This window comes from Strongylocentrotus purpuratus, unplaced genomic scaffold (assembly GCF_000002235.5).
Source record: "Strongylocentrotus purpuratus isolate Spur 01 unplaced genomic scaffold, Spur_5.0 spur5_scaffold_14, whole genome shotgun sequence".
Classification (NCBI taxonomy): Eukaryota; Metazoa; Echinodermata; class Echinoidea; order Camarodonta; family Strongylocentrotidae; genus Strongylocentrotus; species Strongylocentrotus purpuratus.
Genome location: NW_022145599.1, coordinates 7,457,303 through 7,474,118, shown reverse-complemented (window position 1 = coordinate 7,474,118; position 16,816 = coordinate 7,457,303). Strand labels below are relative to the sequence as shown.

Here is a 16,816-nt window from a genome sequence, read left to right as displayed (position 1 = left end):
AAACCTGTAGAAATTTGTTTTTCCCTCCTGTTTACCAATATTAAAGTGCTTTGCAAGTTTCATGGTTGTAGATTGTTTTGGATATTTTTTTTTCATTAAAAAAAGAAGAAAATAAAGTGAAATGTTAGGTGAAAAGCAAGTGATTTGCATAGATGTACTTTGTGATAACTCCTTGTTACAATGAATCATCTGATTGTCCTTTACCTTCAAGACGATATCTTGCAGTTAAGATTATCAGGATGATTTTCAGGTTGGCCACAAAATAAAGTTTATTGTAATCATAGAGCATATTGTGAGTAAGTTTGTGTTGGCCGAATACTTCAAGAAGTCTCCTTTCCAGAATTATGAAGATCTGGTGGGTGTTTCACAAAACTTGTCATTAGTGACAAATGACAGTTTTTGTTATAAGCTACTGAAATCCTTGCTTCTGATTGGTTATTAGCAGATTTGTCACTGATTTTTGTCATTTGTCATTGAAAAAAGGCTTCGTGAAACGGGCCCCAGAAGTGATATTCTACCAATATGAGCTTTGATCACCCAGTGTTGATGGTGATGACCGAGACCAAAGTTTGATGAGAAGTCGTAGCTATCATCCTCTGACTGAGTCTGAGGCTACAGCTTACTTGTTGCTTCCTGGACCAGACAAGGACAGGGCAACTGTCGGAGTATTCAAGCTGATTGGTCACGTCACTAGCCCCGCTGGGCCGCTCGTGGCAACCAGCTGATTTGGCCGACTTGGGTTTCCCCTCCGGCCAATCAGAGAGCTGATACCATTCTCCGTCTCCCCATGATGGGGTAAAGAGTTTAACGGACTCTGAATCCTAGTCTTTCCACCAAGTCTTTGAATGAATCAATCATAGATTTGATGTAATTGTCTTTGTGGATTCTTTTCTTTCAGAATGATCGTTGTTTGATATTGCACTCTTCTTAAAAATGTTACAAAGGAAAATACCCTATCCTCGGTATCACATCAAAAAAAAATTGTCCCCCCCACTCGAACTCGAACTGAGAACACTGAGTCTCTGACTAAATTAGAAATACTATGTGAAGGTCTGCACTTAGACTAGTAATTGTCCAGTCTTGACCTGTTGTCTCCACTGGTTGAAGTAAGAGAGGACATATTGATGTCAGCCCTTCCACTTTCCTCACTCATGCACGTTGTCCTAAAAGTGAGTCCCTGGTACTATCCTTGGCTATACCATCACAAGCAGAAAGCCAGAAACAAATCATCTTCTGTGAATCATGAGCTGAGATGTCTTTAGGTTGTGATCTCTTTGATTCTACCAAGGGGCTACCAGACCTCTACCAGTTTACCCCTTTACCTTTACCCCTCTTCCGTCCCCAGACCTGACCCCCTTATGCCTCCTCCAGCCCCCCTACTATAAATTCAGCTCTTAGTTCTACTCTTAGCAGATATAAATCACTATTTCCTACGCTTCATTTCCATTGGCTCCATTGCCTATCATAACTGTTTTGACAGGACGGTTTTAACGAGGCTTGAATAGGGCAGGCCCCCAGTCGTGATCCAAGCGTGGAAGACTTTTAATTGGTAGAGGGCAAACGGGGTAAGGAGTAAGTTTGGTCTGAGGTCAGCTTGGGTTACGAAATATGAAACCTGAGATGGAATCACTGGAAGATTATGATATGATGATAAATCTCTTTTATCATTCATTTTGACCCTCGACATGCCACCGTATAGCAAATGCATAGCTACTAGTGATCTTTTTCTTACACACATCTGCTCTACATCCTCTTTGACACTTCTTCTGGTTTTCCATAAATTTGTTCATCCAAGCATTTGTTAAGATTCCATCTTCAAAGACCTCTGCAATGGCTTTTTGTATTGATATACAGATATATTTTCACTTTTCATTTGTGAAAGACATTAAAGAGTGAGGTTTTATTTCAGGCCATATTCCTAGAATGTATAACTGTGATTATCGTATTATCAGGTTGCCATTGTTCGATGCTTCATTTTCCTGCAACTCTTGTTACATTTTATTTATAGCCCATCTGCAGCATACTGCTCCATCTCTTGCCCTTTGGCTGACAGCCTTGGAAAGGACGTTAAACTATCACCTTTTACCTTAATCATGCCCTTTTACTAATACCAGTATCCTTTCTCCCATCCACTGCTACCTTATCCACCCGCATCTTAGCACCCAGCCGCGTCCCTATTTTACACCTCTCCTCGATCCGACGCTTCCTCTCCAGTTTCACCCAAGCGCGTGCCAACCCTTAACCTTCCCAATTTTTCAATCAAAACTTTAAATTAACCTCTCCAATGTTTTTGCAGAGTTTCTACCAATGCCTCTCCTCTCTCTTTCTTTCTCCATTATCTTCTGCCGAGGAGTGTTTGTTGTGGCGTTGGCTTCGCCCACGTCTTCTATTTTACTGCTGCGGCAGGCACGCGTTGCAGCTTGCTTGTCCTTCTCGCTCCTAACTGAATGTGGCATTGAAACCCGGGAGACAGCGAGGAAAGAAGAGACCTGGCCGTGGGGTGCCAACAAACGCAAAAATTAACCTATAATGTCGACTCAATTATAGTAACCCCCTTTCTCTTTGATGTACTCTCCATTTTTCACTCACTGTCCCTTTCTCTTTCTGTTTGGAGTCTTTCTAAAGTGCTATCTGGTTCTGTTGGATCTTTGTCTCTATTCATTTTTTCCTTCAAATTTGAATTTTTTTTAATGCTGTTTAGTGTTCATTTTTTCCTTCAAATTTGAATTTTTTTTAATGCTGTTTAGTGTTCACTGTCCATCAGTGACATTCTGGAGCTACAGGAGTGGACATCTTGATAGTGACAATGTAATTAATGTATTCTCTATTTTTTAGATAATATATAATATGATATTATTAATATTTTGTCACCATTCATCTGTGTTGGATTCATATCAAAATGTTTCATATTTTTGTTCACTATCAAAGTTCTTTTTCATGTACTTCTAATTTCATACTCTCTATTTTCTGATTTGAGCCATTTATTTATTATCTTTCTTTCTTGTTTTTTCTTTCCAATCTGCAGTGCTGGCCCTCCGTCTCAAGTTAAGAAGACCACGAGAAGAGCTAGTTAGCCAAGGCATCATGCCCCGTAAGTACACATCATAATTTCTCATCTTATCGTCTAAAGAGATTTAGAAAATTTGATTAAAAATAAAAACTACCAATTAAGTCAAAGAGAATGGCGATCAGTTTGAATAGAAGTGGTATAAAACAAATGTACTTTGTAGATAATTATTCTGTTAGTACATATTAGCATTTCATCTCCGCTACATAAGTACCGTTTTTATTATTATTATTACTATTGAAGAGAGTAAACTCATAATGTACTTTGACACAGAGCTAATGACCTTTTAGTGCCAAACAGATGATTTTTAAGACAATGTACTTTGGTCTAGATTTTGGTGGAGAGGAATACCGGAACAGCATTTTTAGTAAACAAAGAAGACAACATTTAAGAGTCAGATGAAAAATATCATACAAAGAATTAAAAGATAGTTTAAATTGAAAAATCACTAATTTTACTCATATCCCGAGAGGGTTTCTTTGGATATAATTGGTAGAGAGCACCATACACCTGTTTGGTTCTACATTGACGTGATGCGATCCAAGTTGGAGTTAAGACCAGTAGGACGGTAGTCTGGTAAAGAAATCATCAGCTCGACCTTGACATTGACCTGGCTTTACTCACAGTGACAGTCCACACAACATTGCACTAAACCCACGGATCGGCTCTGTCACAACACAGTCTGCTATTGTATCCCCCTCCTTTTCCCCCCTTTACCCCCCTCCTTTACCCCCTCACCACTCTAGATGTTTCATCCACACTACATCACACTACCCTTGGATCCTCTCTGTCACAATGCAGTCTGCTATTGTAAATTTTAGTGCCCCCCCCCCCCCCCCCCACACACACAACACTAAAAATGTTAACCCATAATGTGCATTGCAATCGATAACCTCTTTGTGTAAAAATTGAAGTTTGAAACTGACTTTGAAACTGACTTTGATTTGTATTTAAAATGTAGAGTTAAAATAAACATAAAGAAGTGAAAATAAAGTATGCTGTATAAATTTATTTCCTAGTTTGTTCATTTTATATGAAAGAAACTATTTGAAAGTACTTGAGTCTCTTTATGGTTTAATATGCAGGGTTGAAGTCTAAAGTAGTAGAAAGAGCACCCTCCTACCATAGAAAACAACTGTGTGTCTAAAATTCTATGAATATATTTTAAGATTTGAAGAAATGTTGTTGGGAGGGGTTGGATGAAGGTGGAAAAGCTCTATCTCCGTTTGGGTAGTTTTACAAATCCTCGGATTCGGTATGATGGGCAGGAAAGACGAGATTTAGAGGGAAAAGATCCTGTTGGTTTCAAATTTGAATCCTATGGATGAAATTCATGCATCCAAAATAGATAAAACAGCCCAAAATACCGGCAAATACAAGGATAAATCTGTTAAAAGTTTGTTTAGAATGGAAAGAGGAAGCGAGCGGATTAGGGGCAGAGAAAAGGCATCATTGTATGGGTTGTCATCGCCAATTAGAGGGCGATGTTCGTGGGGCGATGCGTTGGCCATCGCGTGTCCATATTGCCACCTGTACCGAGAGTGTCAAGGGCTGGTTCTGTGATGGATGGGATACACACATGCATGGTACAGTACCACCTCTGTCTTCTTAGGAAAGAACCCCTCTGCCCCAATGACTACCCCTCCCCCTTCCCCTTCACCACCCCTCCCCCTCTCTCTCCTACATATCTTTGGAGAAATGGAAGTTTTGGGCAATGTGTAGTCTACATATCGTTGACTGTAAGTCATGTTGTTTTGGCTAGTGTAAGTCCAAACATGTATATCAGACATCAAAACAAATTTAATTAATATTGCCATAGAGAGAGAGAGATATGTGTCACATTGTACTTTAGATGTATACTCCCTCAAGAACAGAAGGGTGGGGGGCAGATGGTGCATGCTGTCTTAAAACAAATGCAGGCCATTATCAGAAATGCATCTAGCTGATTATGGTTCCTCTTCAATACCTGATAAGTAGCTTGGTAGTAGTAAAGTCATATTTCTATATCTTCGAATCCAAGAGCAACATATTAACAATTAATCCATTAATGATATATTCTTACTCCATAAAGGATGGGAAAAGATAAGCTACTTATTATGTAACCCAGTAGTTTCATATCTAAGGAAGACAACTTTGAAAAGGTCAGAGGTTATCTGAACATCTAAAAGGGATCTTTATATGACAGTTGTTTAATAGTTGATATTCACTTTTACAACTGTCCATCAAACCACCATCAACACATCAAATATCTTGTCACAATCACTCTCTCTTCCCTTTCATTGCCAAGTCGTAGTATTTAGCTTTCCTACCAGTCTTCCCATGCTGCATACGGTATGTGCAATCAACACAAATACACCACCATGGGATTGGTCATTTCTAATTTTGGCCATCAAAATGTCACTCAAAGGCACCACGCAACCTATCAATCGTCAAGGTAGTGTATAAATACGAGACATGTTTTGCTTGTACTTGTGTCACGATTATAGCAGGGTTACTCGGAAAATGTAAAAATAATTTTCAAGGAAGCACTTCACAGGAAGACGCCCTAAACACGCTTATGGCACACATTTCTTTTTTAATTGTTTTAAACATTTATAAACCTGATTTCAAGTAAGATAAGAGAATAGGAGACATAGAGACATATACAGGGGAAAATAGATACACTGACATATATATATATATACAGGAATGCATTCTGTAATCAGAGGCCCCACTAAATGTCATTTTTCAGGAAAGACATTTAGTAGCATGATGATGTATTGGTGGCATTTTTTGGCAGGAATTTTTGTCGCTGTCGGGCAGACTGTTTGGGATTAGCACCTTCTCTGTGGATGGAATCGGCTACGAATTCCGTCTCGCTGATTGTTACATCGTCGTCTCGACAACTCTTGATATGTCTATGATTACAACCACCCCCCCTCCCTCCCTCTCCCCCCTTCAGATATTTGAGCCAGGCAGTGGTAGCAGAGGTTAGGTTTTTAGGGAAATCGTGCTGATTAGAAGTTTATCAGGAGTTGATCCTGTTGCCGGTTAAATGTACATGTAGTCCAGGAAAATCCTACTTTTGTGTAAAAGAATCTATAATAATTGTTGAATGCCACCATTAAAGCGCTATATTGATCCATCTTGTACCAGCTATGAGAAAGAAATGGGTCTGAATCCATTTTGACTCTTATTGATTTGGTTTTGTTGGTTTGTATCAAAAGGGGGACGTTTTTTACAGTGCTGACCAGAAAATCTATAAGTTTAGTCTCTGTATCATAATCAGAAGGAATAACCAAATATCCTAATTGTGCAGCCATTCCTTGATGCCTTATGAAAACGTTACACACTTTTCAAGCTTGAAGTAGCTTACTATGACCTATATTGAGGTGATGACATAATCACCACGTAACAAGATTACGCATGTTCAGACCATCCTGTCAGCTTGCATCCATAGATATGTGGCATTCTTCAGCAATGAGTTAATCCTTTATGTTAGGGAGGGGTGCTCAAAGACCAGGGGGTGTTTCACCAAGATCCTAAGTCAAACTTATGGAGAGCCATTTGTAGCCTTCAAATAACATATATTCAGAAGCAAAAAAAATCAAGTATTTCAGATTTTTCATAAATTCCACATTAAGCACATGAAATCTCCTTGATAATAGAAAATGTGAATGATTTGAATCAACATTTTATGCCTTTTAAAATAGATTTTACAAAATATTTTAAAGATGCTAACGGCTTTCCATAATTGTTAAGTCCAACTTAGAGATAAGTTCAACTTAGGATCTTTGTGAAACACCCCCCAGAAGTGATGGGGAAGGAGTGTTAGAAGACTATTAATAATGCTATGATAGGGAGGGGTATAGTATTAGACTGGGGGTGATACTATGGTGGGGAGGGGTGGTATAAAACCAGTGGTGATGGCAATGGAAATGAGAAGAGAAGGAGTTGTAGAAGAAGACTGGTGTTGATAAGGGAGGGGTGGTGGTAGCCAACTATTGATAATGCTACAATGGAAGGGGAGGGGGTGATATAGATGACTGGTGGTGATGGTGTCATAGGGAGGGGTATTGGAAGACCCTTGGTGATACTATGGTGGGGAGGGCGCACTGGGGTGGTAGAAGACTGAAATTCATGGGGGAGGGGTGAAGGAGACCATTTGTGATGGTATGATAGGGGAGGGGTAGTATAGGTGACTGGTGGTGACGCTATCATTAGAGGAAGCTCAGTTTTCCGTTGTGTGCCTGTGACGTCATCTAGAGAGCTACATTCCAGACATTGTTATGAGATCCTGAAGATGGGTTAGGTAGCTCAGATGCTCATTTTCATCTCTGAACCACTTACTTACTTTCTCTCCATCCTACTCTATCTGTCCATCTCTCTCTCTCTCTCTCTTTCTCTCTCTCTCTCTCCCTCTCTCTCTCTCTCTTTCTCTCTCTCTCTCTATCTCTCTGTCTCTCTCTCTCTCTCTCTCTCTCTCCATGTATCTCAGATTTTCACTTTCATTGTGATATACTGCATGGCAATCTTTAATTACCCCTTCAAAATTTCCATTTCAACTTAAATGTTTGTGAGGATAATCATTACTTGGAACTACCGAGGGAACATGGGGGAAAGAAATCTATTAAAAACTTGATATCAAACATCGTTTAAGTTTACACCTCGTCTTTGTTTGTATGACTCTTTGAAAGACCTGGATATGTAATAGGTCTTAAAACTCCTACATGTATCATAATTCATCAAGGGAATTTGAGCCCACGCTGTTTACCCCTCACCAAACCCTGGTGCTTGAGTCTTGGAGAGGCAAGCAGAATACTTGACATTTGACGTCACCGCTCATCCCTCATCAGCGCTAGCTCTCTGCATTCCCTTTCGGTTTCCTACGTGATTTGTATCATTATTTTTGTAAATAGCTGTCTGATATCTGCTTGAAGTATATCACACCCCTCGGATTCTTTCTCCATCTCTGTCTCTTTCATTCATTCTAGATTCATCTATTACGTTCCCTCAATCTGTGCCTACCCATCAGTCTTTCCAATATTTAAGATATCTCTGGTAGACAGCATTGATGTCATACTTGTAGGTCTCTCAGGATGACGTCACATTGCGAGGTAGCAAGAAGTCAAGTCCATGTCCTTAGCTACTAGCTCACGACCCCTCCCCCCCCCCTCCTGCCCTCTCACGTGATGTCACAGAAGAACATGCATACCATAGACATGTCTGAGCCCTTGCCCCTTTCCCTCCCCCTTCACTCCCCCTTCATTCATGTTACTTCATTTACTTCTCAATCCCACTTCATTGCCTTTCACATCTCATCATTGCAATTCTACATCATCTTGCAGCTCTCTCTCTCTCTCTCTCTCTCTCTCTCTCTCTCTCTCTCTCTCTCTCTCCAGCATACTACCAGCTCTTCCTCTCTCATACCTTCTTCCTTACAGCATCTTTTCAATTCTTCTCTTTCGACAACAACAACAACAACAACAAAACAAAATTGTTTTTATTTCACTATATTCACTTGATTGGGTCATCTCAAACCTTGAACATCTCTGTCTTTCTTTTCTTGACAAACTCTCCCGATATTACTTCATGCTCATAAATGCAGTTTTACGTAATCCATATAATGCTTTGGTATCTGGTCATGGTAAACTTTGGCAGTCATACAAACAGATGCCAATGCTACTTCTACTCGTCCAAAAGCTACAGAAAGTTTTGCCTCGTCTAACATTCCTGTATCACTCTCTTAAGCACATGCTTGAAAAGTTCATTAAACTAATTGTCTATCCATTTCATCTATCTCACTTTCTCTCTTGCTATGTATGTATGTGCTTTTCTCTCTCTCCTCTCTCTCTCTCTCTCTCTCTCTCTCTCTCTCTCTCTCTCTGTCTCTCTCTCTCTCTCTCTGTCTCTCTCTCTCTCTCTCTCTCTGTGGCCTAGTTGTTTGCACTCCTCCCAGCCATCACTCCAGATGATAAATAATAGCCTGATATTAATGACTCCAGCTATGATATCATGATGATGATGATGATGCACTCTTTGGCATCTCGACCTCTATCTTCGTCTCTCTCTCTCTCCTCCGAACCCCCGCATCACTTACCATCTGCAAGGAATCTCCCCTTCTATTATTTTGCCTCCTCTCTCCCCTCGTCGCTCTGCATATTTTGTATCTTCTTCCCCCTCCTCTCATTACCCCAACCATCATTAACCCTCCGCAAAGAATCCAGTGGCATTCTCTGTTACCCTCTTCCGCCCCCCTCGTACCCCTCTCATCTGCGCCCCCACACCACTTTCCCTGGTAATGAATCTTCCTGGCATCTGCATCTCTACCTTTCTCTTTTTTCTCCTTCTTAACTTGCATCACTTTACATCTCGGAAGAATCTTCCTGCATTCTCCTCCAAGATGTAGCCTCAGCTAGAAGAGTTGTCTTGTTGAGGAGAGTCTATACCACTACTACCACCACCAACCACCGGCACCACCCAAAAACTCCTTCTACCAACCCCACACCTCCACCACTTGCAGCCAGTGGTTTTGCTCTTGGTTATTTATTGAGGATAAGAAGTCTTTTGGAAATGTTCTCCACCACATGATATGGACTAGAAGAGAAGGATACTACCATTTTGTTCCTGTTGATGCCAATTAGTTGCTTTTGGATGACTCCTTCACCCCTTGTACAAACTATATGCCTTGAGATTCAAGCACCTCATCGATAGCTGTTGGTATATCCTGGATTAAAATTCAAAAAGTTTTCTTAACTTTGATGGCGGATGGCACTTTCGGTTCATTGATAATCAAAGTTCAATAGACGACTTATCAGGAGTGGAATACCTTGTTCATGATTTAGAGTTTGTAGGATGACTTTAAAGGTGTATTTTTAAGAACATCCTTGGAATATACCATTGCGATTGCCAATCATCTGCCCCTATCTTTCTTTTGATGGCTGTTGGTGTCATCTTAGTTTTTATTGAAGTTTTGAGACGGCCGATTTAATTCCATGGACCTTGTTGGTTGTGTTCTCTTTGAGGATACCGTATTATTGGATTACCTCATGGTTTAATGGCTGCCCATCCCACCTCTCTTGCTTGTGATGGATTTTAAGATCAGCCTTCATCTCCAGATACCGGAGGAAAGTGAGTTATAGAATGGATGCAGCCCAATGATCAAACTGATTATGCTAGCTTGTAAATAGCGATGACAAAACTGCTTTTAGAATAAAAATATAAACAATATCTGTAAAGCTTATCCATGTAATGTATTGTTAACAAAACAGTTTATGTTAAACCAATCATATTGTTTGATATTAAATGATTGATGTTCATGCCTGTATTAAACATGTACCTCTTAACTTTTCAAAATTAATTGATATGAAGGTATGAATGATAAACCACCATTATTTCCTTTTTAAGAGTACTTACTGTATTTATGAGGATGTTGAATTGCTTCATAAGAATTAACATTTTATGAATCTTATCAATTTATTTTTGAACAGCCCTCAAAGCCACAACGCCAGCATTCCATGAACAAAGACAGAGATTAGAGAGAGCAAAGGTAAGAAATTAATTTCTTGAATGTGGTTTCCATGGAAACGGTTCCATGACTATTTGACATTGTGATTATCACCATCATCATCATCACCTCCACCATCATCATCGTCGCCGTCGTCGTCATCATCATCATCCACGTTTTATTCGTCCATCACCTTGCTGGATGTCTTCAAGAAATGTCTCAAAACTCTCCTCTTTGACCATGATCAACAACTTCTTTAATAATATTTATTAAAGCGCTGTGAAACACCAGTTAGTTTGTAAGAGTGCTATAGAAATGACTTTATTGTATTGTATTGTATTGTATCATCATCATCATCATCATTGTCCTCGTCATCATCATCATCATTCCCTATTAACATCATCCGAATTCTCAGAAGGGCACTTTGTTTCTATGTTGACACATCTATATCATTGATTTCCAAACTGTCAAAAGTTCTATACAGTTCCATCTCCCTGTCAGAGGATTCTTTTTTTTGTCCGAATCACCATAAACATATCCATCATCGCAGCATGTGCTGTAGGTGAACACAGGGTGTTGGCGTGCTTTCCGGACGGACGGAGGAGGAGGAGAAAAAAATGGGAGAAAAAATAGAATTGTTTGTCCGGTAACCCATCCCTCGATACTCGCCATCACGCATCCCTCATTTACTGACTAATCTTGTTAACCAGACTGACCTATCAATTAGTCCATCGGAATGCCACTGTTAATGGCGATGATGTCCGTCATAGTAACATCTGAAAACATATCTGCTTTCACCTTGATGTATACTATGCACAACTTCAAAATAATTTGCCCATGATTGATGCATTTAGGTATACAGCAAACCAGCATTGGGTTTCTGAAGAAATATCTCTCACAAAGTTTCCTTCTTTTTCTATCATCATATAATCTTTTTCCATCATTAAAGAATTATAAAAAGATTTGGGTAGTAAATCAAAGACCAGTTGGTGCCTAAAACGTACAAGAAGCCTTCTCGGTTTGGGTTTTGAAGGACTCTACGATGGCTGAAGGTTAGAACAGCGCTCTGCGTCTTGACTACTGTAACAAAAGTATCGCCCAGAGTCAAGTCCGACAGAGTTTATCCCCCATGTTTTGAAGTACCCCTCACCCATCCTTGGGCGCTACAACTGGTGAGGATAGTGACAGATCTTTGAAGGACATGACAAAGGAATGCAAACATACTGGAGTTTATTATGTCTCTCCTTCTCATCTTCCTTCCTTTTTCTGCTCTATGCCTCCCATTCTCCACACCCCTACACCATCATTGTGAAGGGATGGAGAAGAGGAAGAGGGGGGGGGGGGGGGGTGCGTGCCCAATTTTTGTGGGATTTGGTAGAGTTATTGATAATGTTATGTCTCCTTTGTAAACACCACACCTTATCCACTCCCTATTCATTAGTATACCCTTTGCAGTCTTTTTCATCTCTCACAAGCTTTATCTACTTCTTTTTATCTACCCTCTGCCTTGTCTCTCTCTCTCTCTCTCTCTCTCTCTCTCTCTCCGCTTCCATCTATATCTCATTTCTTTTTTTTCTCTAGGTTTCTATTTTCTATCTTTCTATTTCTCCATTTATATCACTGCTTTTCTCTTTCACTATCTTCCTCTTGTTGTTTGCTCTTCCTTACTATCTTTCCATCTCTCTCTCCTTCTTTGCTCCTCATTTTCCTCCTTCCTCTTGTCTCTACTCGTCCCCATCCCAGTTCCAATGTTTTCAGAGAACCCCAGACCTAACTCGAGGGCAGTTCCTTTCTATTTTGCCAGTTGGATTATACTTTGCTTCTGGGCTGTTTGGGTGTATTTTTCTTTGTTACAGGTGGGCAGTTGCTTGTGATAGTGACAGTGTGGGATTATAGGACTTAAGTCTAAGTACCAGTGCTTTATTAATACAGACAGTGGCTTAAGAGATGGAATGCAGGGCGGGGTTGTCTCATAGGGCAAGGATCAGGTTGAGCAAGACCTTTTTCAAGATTTTTCTCCTCATTAAATTAACTTTTTCAATATTTGTCAGTAGCTTGTTTTTGAAGTTGAGAAAATAGGTTAAGGAACTATCTCTATTGAAGGTTTCTGGTTCTCCCAGTTTAAAGAAGTAGACAATCATGTAGCTAACAGTAAATACTCTATGAAATAGATTATATCAAATTTATAGTGTTTTTTAATAGGTCACATACTCAAAATCCCATCATGAATTTACAATCCTTTTTACATGGGCACACAATCTGGGAAGTACAACTTTAAATGACAGAATTCCACTTTTTCCAACTCCCCTCGGAGCTGGAAGAGAGATGGGAGGAAAAGACATTATTTGGGAGGATGTAGCTCTCTTTCCAAGGCCAGTCGGGGGAGTCCAAACGCTAAACAGCGGCTAAATTAATTTGCAGATGACGCACCGAGCAATTGCGATATTTGGGTGGTTAATCACAAGAATTGGCCACCAAAAATCAGGCTGGGGCGAGGTGCAGCTGACACACACGTAGGACTGTTTAGAGACAAGTTTTCCATCTGTGCCGGAATAGTTCACCCAAATTCAAGGAAGAATTTAGTTTATCAGAAAGATTTTTCAATTTCCTGCAGATCATGGTGAACCAATTTGGAGTTAAAACATAATCTGAAAAAAGACTTGCTATATTAAGCTGGCTAAGGGGTGATGGTGTTGCGTTGGTCGGAGGATTATACAAAAAGAATAAAACTTACCCCTCTATATCATCATCCGCTTCAAGCTAGAAGAGCAGTAACTCTACTAAAAATGAGATGAGTTATTGCCCTTTTGGCTTTCGATCAGCAGATAATATATAATTGAAAGATTTCTTTTAGGTGCACACATGTTATTCCTTTATTTGCAATCTAAGCAGAATTAGAACTACATGTACAAAGATCGCATTCAAATATAAACACTAGTCATAAATCTGACCTATGATTTAGACACAGTTTTCTTTTTTAGCAGGCCTAGTTTTTGAGTCACCTTCTTAACCAGACGTAGAAGCCATCTATATCTGATAATACAGACTGGATTACTATTCATTGTCTATCGAACTACTGCTCTGTGATGAGCTTTATAAGTCTGATTAGTCCAACAGAAAAAAGTTGGTAGTATTTCATTTTTTTCTTTCCCGGTATTCAAATTCCCACTTTCTAATAATACACCAAGGGGAGTTCTTTTACTCTTATGAATGAAGTTCTGAAGTTCTGAAGTCTTCTTTGGTTTAAGATTCTTTTTTTGAAAAGTGGTATTTTCATGAAGTCTTTCAATCTTCTTTGAGATTACCTAGGTACTGCTACATATAATCTGTTTGGAGCAGAAGGGCGTTAACTTATTTACTTCAACAAGCACGGAATAAACGTCCTTCTGGCTTTAAAGAGACAATATCATCTGCTGAGAGTCAGAAGCATGTTAATTGTATATAAAGGTATGCGAGTTAACATCTGTTCGGAGCCAGAAGGGCATTATCACTTATACTTTTAACACAGATTTAACATCCCTCGAGCTCTCAACGGACGATACAATGTATCTACACTTGGAATGAGCTTTCAAAACAGCCAGAGGAAGCAGTAGGGAACCAACAGGTGATAGCTACGAGACAGACTAAGCTATTTCTAGAAGACACAACCTGACAATTAGGTCAGACAGGAGCTAATCTAGGAGGTGTTGTAGGGTCTATTAAATTGAAAGTATCAAGGAAGAATTTAGAAGGTACCTAGAATACTTTTCACCCCGTTCCACTGCTTCATCTTGGCTGCACTGGCTTGAGAAGACGCGTACACCAGGAACAGTTCACACCCCCCCCCCCCCCCCAACAAAAGGGAGATTGTATTGATAATGATGACAATATTATTTATGAGGCCTCTACTGTTTCTATTTGGTCAGTCTTCTAGGCTCTTTAGAAAACCAATCAAAAGTAGGCCTCGGGTATCCATTTTAAGGATGAAAAAGCTTTAAACGAAATGGATGTTACATTATGCAACCATGTTAGCAAAGGGGTTCTTACATCTATACCCTATAATGCAGTTGTTCCATCAAAATGATTTCATACATCTATAAAATAACAGTATTTAGCACTCTGTTTTATAACAAAGAGCTGTTTTTAAGGTGTGGGAGGGGGTGGGGGGATGGTTTCCCCCCTATCTGATTTTTTAACCAAGTACACATTTGACCCAGCACCCCCACCTCTATGGCAGCCCAAAATATGGGGACCAAGGATAGGGCAGGGGCAAACGAACTCGACATTGATGAAGGAAGCAGAAAGCATTCCAGGAGCGGTGTAAGACAGCATGCAAGGTGTTGCTACTGTGAGCTGAACCTAATTCTGTTTCTCATGATTAGGGTCACAGTGGGGTGTTGTAATGGTGTGAGAGACATAATTGAATGTGCTGAGACAAGTGTTGCGGCCAATTGCCACATCATTTTTGTAATGATTTCATTTTTGTTCTGGCTGTCGTTGTGTCTCACTCCTTCGACCCCACCTCGTGCCCCGCCCACTCTCTTGAAGATCATCTTCAGGGTAATCTTCAGTCCCTTTTTTGCCTAGGCTTGCTTGCATGTTATCCTCTGTATTTCTATTTATCTTTGTTGGCTTTTTTCTTATAATAATATTCTTGCCCATCTATTTTTGTCCATTGTCCATTGTCCATCAATATTCTTTATATGCTGGGTATCAATTGCTTGTGTTCATGTTTGTTTTAGTGTTGCCTGCACAAATTTCACTTCACATTGTCTCTCTAAGAAGGCATGCCAAGTTGGCTTGAATATTCCTGATTGAAGAGGAGAAGTTGGAAGTGATCACAAAATAATTACGTCCTCAAATTGAAATGAAAGACTCTGTCCTGAAATCCGTTCTTATTTTGGTTGAAGTTATGAAGTAGCTGGAGGATTGTTCAATGTTTTCATGACCCATACCAGATTTGAATGTCAGCCACTCTCGCTCTCTCCTCCCTGCCCCCTCTAAATTGGCATGGCAAATCCTCTGTCGTCAGCCTGTCGCTCCACGCTTATTGTCGCGCAAATCCTAAGCAGTGGGACTACAGGGGAGGGAGGGGAAAAGAGCTGTCACGTTGGTTCGGCTGAATTAAGCATCACTCAGCAGTCGCTTGTGCTACCAACGCTTCATGGCTGTTAGCGCTTTGCTCCTATAACCGGCCAATTTGAAGAAGAAGGAGGGATTTATCAGAAAGTGAGGCTCACATTCCGTTACAATCCAGTTAAAATGTATCTATATCTGCTCTTTAACATCTGTCTTTTGAAGGAAATGCTCGTCCATCATGAAATATGAAGAATAAGGTTTAAGGCAACCCTTTTAAACGATTGTGTAAACCCATTTCTTCTTGCTTTTACATCTATGAATTTTCCTCTTTGTTTACCTCTCAGCTTTGTTCCGCAACCCCCCTCCTATATCTCTCCCTGTCTTTTTACATCCATCTCGCTTTCTGTCTGCCTCCCTTCTCTATACCCTTTCTTTCTCTCTCTCTCTTTATCTTGCTGTTTATACTTCTATCTATCTATATATCTATTTATTTATTCCCCCCCCCCCTCTCTCTCTCTCTCTCTCTCTCTGTCTATCTCCAGTATGAAAATTAGAATCAAAGTCCAGCGGAATCAGCCCAAGCAGTGTGGCGCTGCCACAAATTCATCTTAGAATGAATACCAGCAGTAGCATGCCCTACCAATACAATACCAATTTTCACTTGTCCTCGAAATGAGCCGTTTCCCAATCATTTTCATCTTGCCACTGTTTGCTGGTGCCCGCTCCCAGTTTTGTGTCTTTTTCTTCCTTTTGTCCGGACGACGACAATTCTCTGAAATGAAAACCAGGAGGGTTTTTGTAAGCGGTCCCATTGGTGTGAGGATTTCTCACTAGATTAGAGATCTATTGGTTGCACATGCTACCGTTTTCATCCTTTAACTAGACTGTCTCACGGATGGATAACTTGCTGAAATTTAATACTTTCAAGTTTTGAATTATTCTCCCGAAAGAGAAAGTGGTAGCACGGTGGAAAACGTGAACTTCAGCAATGTAATTCATGGCCTTAGTCAACTTTTATTAATAAACTTTTTCAATGTGAAAGTCTGCGAAAATATTAATTTTGTCATGACCTTTGTGAGCAATATATTGTTAACAACTGGGAAGAAACAATCACAGTTATATTATCTAAACAAAATGTAATCTTCATATTGAAGATTTTTCGGTCTATCTTATCATGACAATTTATATTTACAATGCTATCTTTC

At 39.9% G+C, this 16,816-nt stretch overlaps 1 protein-coding gene across 1 annotated transcript in view; it reads left to right on the top strand.

Annotated features, from left to right (window-relative positions):
- The first annotated feature begins 2,861 nt into the window (after nucleotides 1-2,861).
- The window catches only part of LOC577722 (myocardin-related transcription factor A), a 34,590-nt gene continuing 20,635 nt past the window's right edge, over nucleotides 2,862-16,816 (top strand). The window contains exons 1-2 of the mRNA XM_030984087.1: nucleotides 2,862-3,091; nucleotides 10,537-10,595. Of these exons, the coding sequence (XP_030839947.1) occupies nucleotides 3,085-3,091; nucleotides 10,537-10,595 (66 nt within the window). The 5' untranslated portion in view covers nucleotides 2,862-3,084. The remainder of the gene's footprint in view (nucleotides 3,092-10,536; nucleotides 10,596-16,816) is intronic.